The following is an 11,644-nucleotide window of genomic DNA, read 5'->3' on the forward strand; positions in this document are numbered from 1 at the left end:
CAATCTCATGTGGAAGAATCAGGCTCCAAAAAAATATATATAAGCTGATTGCCAAGTCCCAAGTGTGAAAGTCGAGAAAATTGAGTCTCATGCCATAAAAAGAGAAACGTGCGAGTGTCACCAAGCTCAATATATATAAGCTGATCATGGGCCCATGTAGTAGAACCTCATGCCACTCAACACGTGTCCTCAAACTCCCCAAATCTTTCTCAAATCTTAATGAGCCGACCACCCCAACTCTTTTCAACATTTAGCTCACCCACCCTTGTACACGTATTCTCCAAATGCACCCATTTTTCTTCCCACTTATTGTATATATGCACCCATCAAACATTTGTTTTTTTTTTTTTTTTTATAGTATCATGAGCTTTTCGTAAATGGCTTATTATTGCTCTACTACTTGGAGTTTGTTCTTAGTTGTTTTGCTAGAGGTGGTTGTGTGCATATCGGGTCGGGTTGGTTTGGGTTCGAGATTATATGCTAACAACAATCAAATATGGGAGTCTCCAAACCATACATTTGCATTTGGGTTTGCTCCAGCTTCAGATGATACTTCAAGTTCACACGACAATCGATACCAACTGGGAATTTGGTTCGCCAATCTTCCAGGAGACCGCACTCTTGCTTGGTCTGCTTATTTGTAAGTTCCTAACTTATATCTTTTTCGTTAATGCATATTATTTTACACACCAATTTTTTTATTTTTAATGTAATTGTAATAAGTTATGTATAATTAAGTTACTAGTAAGACATACAATCATATCATGGGCAACCCGCAACCCCACGCTACGGACAATGTTGGCGTATGCCTAGCTGAAAAACCAAATCAATTTAGAAAGAAACGTATTTTCAGTTTCTTTAGTTGTGTTTAAAAAATTATTGTTTACAGAGTTTTTGAATGTTTATTAAACTATTGATGATTTAATGTTATTGCTATCTTTGTTCAATAAACTAGGATTCGAAATTTTCATTATTAATGAGTATGAATGTTTATATTCAATTTTTCTTTTGCTAAGATTTTTGTGTCAGTGTATCACTTGAAAATTTATTTGTGTTTGTCCTTACCACGGAATTTATTGCGCCTACAATAGATATACAAAAATATATAAAGGAGATCTACGGTTCAAAATATTGGCATACGAAAAATCGATTTACAACCACGTCATGGTGTGGTGTACTATACTATATAGGACTAGGCTCTGTAAAGGCCATGGGCAGGGATTCCAAAATCTATTATTGGGCCTCCTATAAGTGATCCCTACCCATGGGTCTAGTCCTACAAATCTTCTTTAACAGACATAACTAGACATTTCATTCATTTATTTCAAACCATACATAGGGATCGGTCTGTTTTTACTGTTTTAATCTCTTTCTAAATTAAGGTTATTAACTAAAATTGAACGAAAAGACAAAAGAAACTTCTTATGAATATGGGCTTCCTTTAACTGGTCAGACCACTGGGCTTTTTTACTAATATGGACCGGACTTTTTAACAAGTTTCGGGTCAGGTCCAAATTAGCTAATTGTCTGGATAGGATGCATTAGTCTTTACTACAATTTTTGCAGGTAATAATAACACGATGCATTTTTGTCTGAATACCTTCTCAATAGAAACGCTCCAGTCACAAAAGAGGCTATCTTGGAACTTGATACAACTGGAAACTTAGTCCTTACTGACGGCAGGACCACCGCATGGACCTCAAACACCACCGACGCCGGTGTCCAATCTATGGAGTTACTAGAAAACGGCAACCTCATTCTCTATACCAGCAACCAAGACATAGCGTGGCAAAGCTTCTCACACCCATCGGACACCCTCTTGCCTGGTCAACCTTTGACAATCTCCGTCGAGTTGACTTCGTCACGGATACCCACTCGCGGCGGCGGTTATTACACTTTGAAAATACAACAACAACCTACTTCACTTAGCTTAGGTTTGACGTACAACCTACTCGCAGATCCTTATAATTTATCCATGGAAGCGCAGTCTAATTATTCGTACTGGGAAACACCTGAATTCTCTAACGTCACCGGCGATGTTGTGGCAGTGCTTGGCCAAGCTGGAAGTTTTGGTGTTGTTTACGGCGGAGATTCCGTTGGAGCAGTGTACGTTTACAAGAATGACAACGACAAAAGCGAATTATCATCTGCTAGTAACATAACAAACAGACCGGCAGTTCTACGAAGGCTAATTCTTGAAACTAACGGTAACCTTCGGCTATATCGTTGGGACGACGACGTTAATGGATCCCGACAGTGGGTACCGGAATGGGCGGCCGTTTCAAACCCATGCGACATCGCCGGAGCTTGCGGAAACGGGATATGTAATTTGGACAGAAGCAAAACAAATGCTTCTTGCGAATGCTTGCCAGGTTCTTCCACCAAGGGAGATGATTTCCGGTGTACATCGAACTCATCATTCACCGGAAACTGCAGAGCTCCCCGCCAAAACTCAACTAATTCCCAATTCAAAATCCAAACAGTTAACCAAACAAATTACTATTACTTAGAATCAGCAGTGATAGCAAACTATAGCGACATCCCAACAGTTTCAAAATGTGGTGATGCTTGTTTATCCGATTGCGATTGTGTTGCTTCCGTTTATGGGCTAAACCAAGAGACCCCGTATTGTTGGGTGTTACGGAGCTTAGAATTTGGTGGATTCGAGGATTCAGGTTCAACCATGTTCGTTAAGGTTCAGTCGAATGCATCTTCCAGTAGTGAACAGAAAAACGATTCAGGGATGAGCAACAGCACTCGCACGAAGGTTTTGGTTGTTCCCATTACCCTCAGCATGCTTGTTCTTATTGGACTCTTAAGTTGTCTGCTTTACATCTACGTTCATAAAAGGAGAGGTTTAAAAAGAGCCCTCAAGAATTCCATAATTGTCTCGGGAGCTCCTCATAATTTTAACTTTCGCATTCTACAAAACAGCACAAATCATTTTTCCGAGTTACTCGGAACAGGTATTTCAAGTTATATATATATTGTCGATATTTTTGTTTGATATACGTAATATGAAATTTCCCTAAAATTTTACTTTTTAGGTGGATTTGGGAGTGTTTACAAGGGAACTTTAGGAGATGGGACACTAATCGCAGTGAAAAGGCTGGACAAAATGCTACCACACGGAGAAAGAGAATTTGTAACCGAAGTAAACACCATCGGGTCAATGCATCACATGAACTTGGTTCGCTTATGCGGGTATTGCTCCGAAGGTTCACAAAGGTATAAAGTTCATTAGTTGTTAACAACATTAAAGTGATGGAGTATTAAAAAGTTGTATTTTTAGTTAGTTAAAATGTGAATTAATTAATATTGTAACTAAATGCAGACTTCTCGTGTACGAGTTCATGAAAAATGGATCATTAGACAAATGGTTATTTCATTCGCGTAAAACTCGAGAGAGGCTCTTGGAATGGCCAACTCGGTTTCAAATAGCGGTAGGTACAGCACAAGGCATCGCATATTTTCATGAGCAATGTAGGAATAGGATAATACATTGTGATATCAAGCCGGAGAATATTCTTTTGGATGAAAATTTTTGTCCAAAGGTTTCCGATTTTGGATTGGCTAAGTTGATGGGAAGGGAGCACTCACAGGTTGTGACCATGGTCCGAGGAACACGAGGCTATTTGGCTCCTGAATGGATTAGTAATCGTCCCGTAACAGTAAAAGCGGATGTTTATAGTTATGGAATGCTCTTGTTAGAAATTGTTGGTGGGCGGAGAAACCTTGATATGAACTATGATGCAGATAATTTCTTTTTCCCCGGATGGGCTTTTAAGGTACAATACTCTTTTACAAATTTTCTTTCGTTAATTTTTACTCCATTTCACAAATTACACGTATTTTCTCAAAAAATTTCTTTCTGTATATAATCCAGATATCTTGTTATGTAAAAAAAGAAACAAAACGTTAGTTACTAATTTATGAGATTTTTTTTTATAGGAAATGAGAAACGGGGAAGTGATGAAGATAGCGGATAGACGACTAGAAGGGGCAGTAGATGCAGAGGAGCTTTTAAGAACATTGAAGGTCGGTTTTTGGTGCATACAAGACGATGTGAACATGCGGCCTTCGATGAGTGAGGTGGTGATGATGTTGGAAGGTTCGGTAGAGGTGAATGAGCCACCAATGCCACAATCAGTGTTAGAGCTTATTGAAGAAGGGTTAGACCATGTTTACAGGGCAATGAAACGAGAATTTAACCAATTTAGCTCTTTCACTGTCACCAACATGACAAGTCAACCATCGTCTCGTGCAACATGTAGTTACTCTACAATGTCACCCAGATGATGTTGATGGAGCAAAGAGGGACTACAACAACATTCAACCTTTTTTTCGTTTCAAGATTGGTTGTAAAATGTTTAGGGAAATGTCAATGAACTATAGATCATTTGTTTGCTAAATTCGATTTTCATTATGTTAAGTTAAAGTCTAACTAACTGATTGACTTATCTTACTAACAATAGCATAAATGATAAGTGATTATGAGTATGTTCGATTATGTGTAAATGAATTGGAGATAATCTTTGGGAGGTTGTAATTGATATTTTTTTAGTTTATAAATATGATAGTTTGGAAAAAATATTTTTAATACAAACATAAATAATAATGTCAAAAGTAAATTGTAGGGAAAAGAAACAAACTCTAATACAGACGTTAATCCATTAAACAAATTCATATTGACGTACTATGGTTTTTTTTTTTTTTTTTTTTTTTTTTTTTTTTTTTTTTTTTTTTTAACAAAAACACATAAGTATCGACACAATTACACAAATTTAAACATTTCATGATGTCAATAACTTTTTTCACGTTTTTAAGCTTGGAATGTGGTTGGTAAAACCAAATATTTTTTGTCTTTACCATTCAAAATATTAATCTACAAAGCTTGGGTTAAATGAAAGAGAAATCCCCAATTTGAAGCATGCATTTAAATATTTCGTAAAGGTAACTTGTAAGCGTCCGAGCCTAGAGATGGAAACGGGGGCGGGGAACACAGGGACCCCAATCCCCATCCCCATCCCCAAATCCTCATTCCAATCCCCATCTCCATCCCCATCCCATCCCCATCGGGGAATATAAATAAACCCCCATCCCCACCCCCAACAGGGACTGGGGATCCCTAACGGGGAAACGGGGATTTCTTTTTCTCTTTTAACATGCAAACTTTTACGTAAGAAAAAACTCTATATTTCAATTTTACCAGCATAAGCTTACAAATTTTATAAAATATATAAGTACCCATAAATTGCAAAAAATAAATAAATAAAATTTCTACCAAATTTAAATACATCCATGAAAAATCAAGTAGAAAAAAATTATCAGATTGATATTTAAGGTAAAATAGATCAACCAAAGAGAAAAAAAAAAATATATATATATATATATATATATATATATATATATATATATATATATATATATATATATATATATATATATACACACGAGTTTAAATTAGATAAAAGAAAAAGCAAAAAGTATAATTTTAACCAAGTAATTACTAATGAGTTAAGTTACTTAGATCAAATTTTATGTATTATAAACTATACTATAAATATATGTTCTGTATTATTTTTATATATTAATATATGTCGGAGGCGGGTCCAGGGTCGGGGATTAAGGGTATCCCCATCCCCATCCCCGGTCAACCTGGGGATTCCCCAGTCAAAACGGGTGCGGGTTTCGGGTTCCCCATTGGGTATGGGGCTTTTTGCCATCCCTATCCGAGCCCATGCCACTTCCACATAAAGATGTTAAAATAAATTAAGCATTACTAAAAACAAAATATGCATCATATTGGTATATGCCACAACTCAAATATATTTCCAACCCAACATTAAAGTTTTAAGTGTTGTTTGTTTTTTGTAGGGGTGAGTAAACCCGAACCAAGATACCGGGAAACCGACCAAAACCGAAGAAACCGAAACCGAAGCAAAACCGATAGTTAAGGTTTCGAATTTTTAAAAACCGAAAAATTGGGTTTGGTTTCGGTTTTTGCCCAGAAACCGACCCATCCAACTCGGGAAACCGACCAAACGGTTGAGTGCCATGTTTATATATATATATATATATATATGAGGCGTGAATTAGATATACAAACACCCTCTTGACCCATCGGTTTGGTGTCTTCCCTTTCACACTTAATATAAGGAATCGTTACCTCTATCATTCCTCATATCAGTTTAACTGGGATTAACATTGGGTTCGGGTTTAAACCCAGAACCAACCCATGAAGAAACTGAAAACTGAGAAACCGAACCGACGGTTTGGGTTCTTGGTTCGATTTTTATTTTTTTGAAAACATATTTTGTTGGGTTGGGTTCGGTTTTAGGTCAAAATCGATCCAAACCAACCCATGTTCACCCCTAGTTTTTTGTCTGTAGATCTTTTTGGTCTCTTCTGTCTGTGCCGCAAAGACTACGTGGAAACATTAAGCTTCGCAGACTGTTTGTTTTTTTGAAGACTGCATACCTAAAAATGTATGTGCGTCCTCTTCTTGGCACAGATATAGAGCAGAGTTTTCAAACATCTTCAGACATTTCTAGTCTAAAAAAACATATATCTTTGTTTTTTTGTTTTTTGTTTTTTTAAATTAAATTTATTCCAACTTTATCTATGATAAACAACTTGGAATAAAAAATTACAATACTTACAGAAAAAATGTTCGATAACACAACTATGACCTTTATGACAAATTTATAAATAAAGATTTAATTACAACAATGGTCGTCATAATTGTTTATATAAACATAAAGAAAAACCTAATATTGTCTTATATTTTTTATGCCAACTTTTATAAATTATTATTTAATGCGGTGTCATTCATTTATTGGGAAAAATATTTATGACTAGTTTTTAATTGATTTCATTGAAAAGGTAAAATGAAAATTTTGAAAATTTCCTTTACAATCAAAGTTTATTTTCATCCATTTTATGTGTTAAATTCTTTTATCTCTAATTACAAAGTTTATGTATAACTTTTCGACCAAAGTTTGTTGGTTTTTTATCAAATATATACGTTAATTCGTACCATTTTATTTTTATTTTTTCTTTTTACAATAGTACATAAAAGTTGATCTATGTTTGTTAATTATCTATCATGAAGTCATAAAATTATTGAAAATCTTTGTTAAGTTTAAAAAAAAATAAGTTTAATTAGATTTTAGTTTATTCTAGCAGCATGCATATATTAAAAAACAAACGGTCTTCTTTTTTCAGACTGCAAACGTTTGGTCAACCTCTTCTACTACAGATGTTTGCAGATATGGTCTACAAATCATAGACATTTTGCCTCAAAAAAAAACAAACAACACCTTATTTTCTGGTGCCTCAATATATGTAACGTCCCAAAATTTATAACAAAAAATTTTGATTTTTGTGTTAATAAAACCATCAACCAAACATATTTATAGAATTATAAAGAAAGCCAAAGTATGTCAACAATCAACCAAAATACATCAGAGTCAATAGGGCAGAAAATCATGATGTGGGCGATGCAATCATCCCAAGCTCTTCCTCTTCGCACTAGAAGTATGTGAAACATAAACTGAAAATTGTAAGCACAAAGCTTAATGAGTTTCCCCAACATACCCCATTCATACATATAATGGGCCCCACCTGATATCGAGCCTCGCCCGATACAAATCTGATCGTATCATGCTATGGACCCCGCCCAACACACTCATCAGGCCCCGCCTGGAATACATATAAACACATACAACATATGCAAGAGTTACACATACAACTAGCATACTAGTAACAATAATCTATGCGCCAACATTGATGCCTTCGACCCGCTAAACACTGTAAGGAGACTCACCTCAATCAACTGATTAACCGACACACACTCGCATGCGGTTGCTACGGTGGCTCCTCAACTGAACACATACAAACTAAGGGCATTTTTGTTTGCCTCTTAATTGAAAAATTAAGAGGCAACCTCTTAAAAATTCAAATATGGCTTGTTTGGTAGCATCTTATAATACAAATCTGAATTTGTTAAATGCCTCTTAAAAAATCAGACTTCACCCCGTATCTAAAAAAAAGGACGCATCTTCCCTAAATATCACTCTTTCTTTCTTTTTCTCAAAATCACGCCTCTACTCCTTTCTTCTCATCAACGCGCATACACAAACCTCCATCGATTTGTTGAAGCGGTATTCCCTCCCCGCCGTCGCAGTCGTTGGCCTCCTCTCCGCCTCCAGCTCCAACTGCTACACCACAACACCTCTTGCTCCACCTCTGACTCTATGCCACAACACCTCCTACCAACGTTGATTGAGCAGGGGAGAAAGTCGACTCCTACGTGATTTGTTGTACGATCGAAACACGGAGAAAAATAGACACAAATGTTGATGGACAACAAGGTAGCGATTGGAAGAAGGAAACTCACAAACACATGTTGATTTGGGGTGTGGAATTGAAAAACCATAAGAAATAAGGGAGAAGACAGTGGATTAGAAGTCAAGTGCACATGGGTTCTTGACCCTTTCATTACATTGGATTTATGGTGATTTGTAAGCATTTATATTGCTGTTTTGTTCTTATGTTGCTTGACATTTATGTTCCTAATTTGTAAGGGATCTATAATGTTGTTGCTATGATTTTTGAAACATCTTATGAAAATCTGTGAGATCTTGTTGTTTTTGTGAAATATTGGTATGAAATTATGTTTTTGATTGTTGAAATATATTGTTGTTGTGATTTCTAAAATATGTTCTGAAAATTTGTAAAATCTTGTTATTTTTCTGAAATGTTGCTGTGTAATTGCGCAGAAAATAATGATTTGTTGCTAATATGAAATAATGTTGTTGTTTTTTTGGTGTAAATTTTCTTGTTTATTGCTGAATTTTGTTGGATTTATAAATAAAAAACATTGACTTTTGGTTAAATAATGATTTGTTCCTGATATGAAATAATGTTGTTATTTTTTGTTGAAATTTTTTGGTTATTTTATAAATATAAACATTGAATTAAAAAAATTACACATAAGGGTAAAATAGTTATTTTTATCATTCAACACTGTAATTCAGATGTTCCATCCAAACAACATTTAAAAATTTAGATCTTAAAAATTCAGATTCTCTTAGAAATTCAGACCTCTTAAAAATTCAAATCTTAAAAATTCAGATCCTCTTAGAAATTCAGACCTCTTAAAAATTCAAATCTTAAAAATTCAGATCCTCTTAGAAATTCAGACCTCTTAAAAATTCAGATCTTAAAAATTCAGATCCTACCAAACAGCCCCTAACTCTAATAAATAATCAGGGTAATAACCACCACTAAAGGCCCGAATCATAATCCTTCTTATAAAGGGTAAAAGACTCTTTTACCCTTATTATCCTAGGCCCAAAAAGCCATGGCCCAAACCCAATCGACCTTAGGCCCAAGAAATAACCTAAAAGACTTTTTGGTGAGTATGCCCTTTATACCACTAGTTACGCCCCACGTACTAGTTTGCATTAAAAGATTTGGGAACCCAAATGCATACGCTCGACATACGCTTGCATATGCCCGACGTACGCTCCAGTTAGCCAAAATGCCATTAAGCACTTAATGCTTTAAATACAAATGTCCAAATTGGAGATCCATGTATCGAGGAATGTCCTAAACGATAAAGTTACTAACTTGATGCATTTGCATGGCTTAATGAGACTAAAACCCTAAATTTAGCATTCTACTTTCACCAAATGAGCATTAACCCATGCATGGTTGATCTACAATCATCATGATGCAAACTTTATGGACTAGGGACCACAATAACACCAATAGGAGCAACTTAAAACGTATGGAGTGATATTTACTCACTAGAACTCATTCGTGGAACCAAAATATGCCCAAAACTTCACTAGATCTAGATCTAAGCATAGAATAACCAAGCTCAAGACTTTCTACCTTTATGAAGATGAGAAATATGAGTAAACTCTGGATCTACAAGCTCCAAATTGATCAAGGCTCCTTCACCAAGCGTCTTCTTCTTTAAGGTTCACCAAACGCCCACCAAAACACACACACACAGATCAAATCTCTCTAAATGAGTTAGGTTTTGAAATGAGGCTCAAAGGGGCAATGGAGGCTGGTAATGAGAGAACCTTGGGTATAAGGTTGTTTAAATAAGGTCCAAACCCTAAAAATTAGGGTTTGTCCCCTGACTACGTACGCTCCACATACTTAGACGAACGCCATCACACAACCTCCATTTTCATTTAATGTCATTTGGGACCAATTTTGCAAACAATTTTCATATCAATGGTCAAATGTAAAATAGCTTGAATCGAGTGTTACAATATAACTTTTTGCACCATCGATATATATATATATATATATATATATATATATATATATATATATATATATATATATATATATATACTAGTTTATAACCCGTGATAACCACGGTTATAAAATTAATTAAACTTTCGTATTAAAAAATCAAAATTATTAATGAATTATTTTAAATAAATTATTACTTAAGAGATATTTTTTTATTTATATAAAATTATAATCGTTGATTTAAATAAATACGTGGATTTATATCATTTTATAATTTATATTAATTTTATTTTATTTTTTAATCTAATGTTATTAATTTAATATAATTAAAAGGAGAAATTTTAAATTTTGAAATTTAAAATGAAGAATCAATTATTAATTTAATAAATTTAATAAAATTAGAGTGAGAAATTTAAAATTTAAAATTTGAAATGAATAATTAATAGGTTGACAAGTGGCATAATAAATGATATATATCATTAATGAGGGGTTCTAATTGCATGACACTTGTCAATATGAGATTAAACCTATTCTTTTATTAGAATATATATATATATATATATATATATATATATATATATATATATATATATATATATATATATATATATATATATATATATATATATATATATATATATATATATATATATATATATATATATATATATATATATATATATATAACACGCCAAATTTAGTATTCATTTTCATCAAATGGTGTTAAACTTCATATGTTATCTTTAGTCCTAATTTTAGATCTGTACATTTATAATTTCTATTTTTATGTATACATATATTTTAAGTTAGTTATATATATTTAAATTAGTCATATACAACGGTATGGTAGTATAATTTATAAAGTTAGAGTAACAAATAGAATTTGTTTTTGACAATCTACAAGCTAAAAAAAAGACTAGCAATATATTTATTGTGTAACGAATTCTAGATGAATCATTATTTTTACAACTTAATCATTTTGATACACAAAATGATGTAAAATGGGTTAGATATGGTATCAGGAGTGTTTGGTTTTATGTTTTGAAACTCCATCTCCATTTATTAGCTTCTTTAAAAAGTTAATAAATTATAAAAAATACTTTGAATTTTAAAATGATTTTTCTAGTCTTTAGGTTTCATTTTAGTAAATTAGTGTATCATTATATGCATTTCACGTCCGAATGTTTCATTAAACCCTAATTTAACATAATGCAAACTGAAACACGAATGAAACATAGCTGTAATAAATTGTTTCATAAAAATCATTATATTTTTAGTTTTTCTTTTTTAATTTTGAAGTGGTATGATAAAATTTAGTTTTGGTTTGACTTTGGATTTTTTTTTTTTTTATTTTTTTTTTCAA

General features: G+C 33.5%; 1 protein-coding gene across 2 annotated transcripts; it reads left to right on the forward strand.

The window, feature by feature from the left end:
* Positions 1 to 315: 315 nt before the first annotated feature.
* Positions 316 to 4,512, forward strand: LOC111888896 (G-type lectin S-receptor-like serine/threonine-protein kinase At5g24080). 2 transcript variants are annotated; one of them, XM_023885034.3, is made up of 5 exons: positions 316 to 640; positions 1,612 to 2,966; positions 3,048 to 3,228; positions 3,335 to 3,788; positions 3,952 to 4,512. In XM_023885034.3, the coding sequence occupies exons 1-5, from the start codon at positions 378 to 380 to the stop codon at positions 4,297 to 4,299; spliced, it is 2,601 nt and encodes an 866-aa protein (XP_023740802.1). In that variant the 5' UTR covers positions 316 to 377; the 3' UTR covers positions 4,300 to 4,512. The 2 variants fall into 2 exon arrangements, with proteins under 2 accessions (XP_023740802.1, XP_023740803.1); XM_023885035.3 differs by having other exon boundaries at positions 507 to 640; positions 1,567 to 2,966.
* The last annotated feature ends 7,132 nt before the right edge of the window (positions 4,513 to 11,644 follow it).

Source organism: Lactuca sativa, chromosome 2 (assembly GCF_002870075.4).
Source record: "Lactuca sativa cultivar Salinas chromosome 2, Lsat_Salinas_v11, whole genome shotgun sequence".
In the NCBI taxonomy this organism is placed as follows: domain Eukaryota; kingdom Viridiplantae; phylum Streptophyta; class Magnoliopsida; order Asterales; family Asteraceae; genus Lactuca; species Lactuca sativa.

Excerpts from the sequence above, each read along its gene's own strand:
- LOC111888896 (XM_023885034.3), top strand. The coding sequence starts at position 378 with ATGGCTTATTATTGCTCTACTACTTGGAGTTTGTTCTTAGTTGTTTTG. Across the intron at positions 641-1,611 it reads CTTGCTTGGTCTGCTTATTT|AAACGCTCCAGTCACAAAAG; the intron begins GTAAGTTCCTAA and ends CCTTCTCAATAG. Across the intron at positions 3,229-3,334 it reads TGCTCCGAAGGTTCACAAAG|ACTTCTCGTGTACGAGTTCA; the intron begins GTATAAAGTTCA and ends AACTAAATGCAG.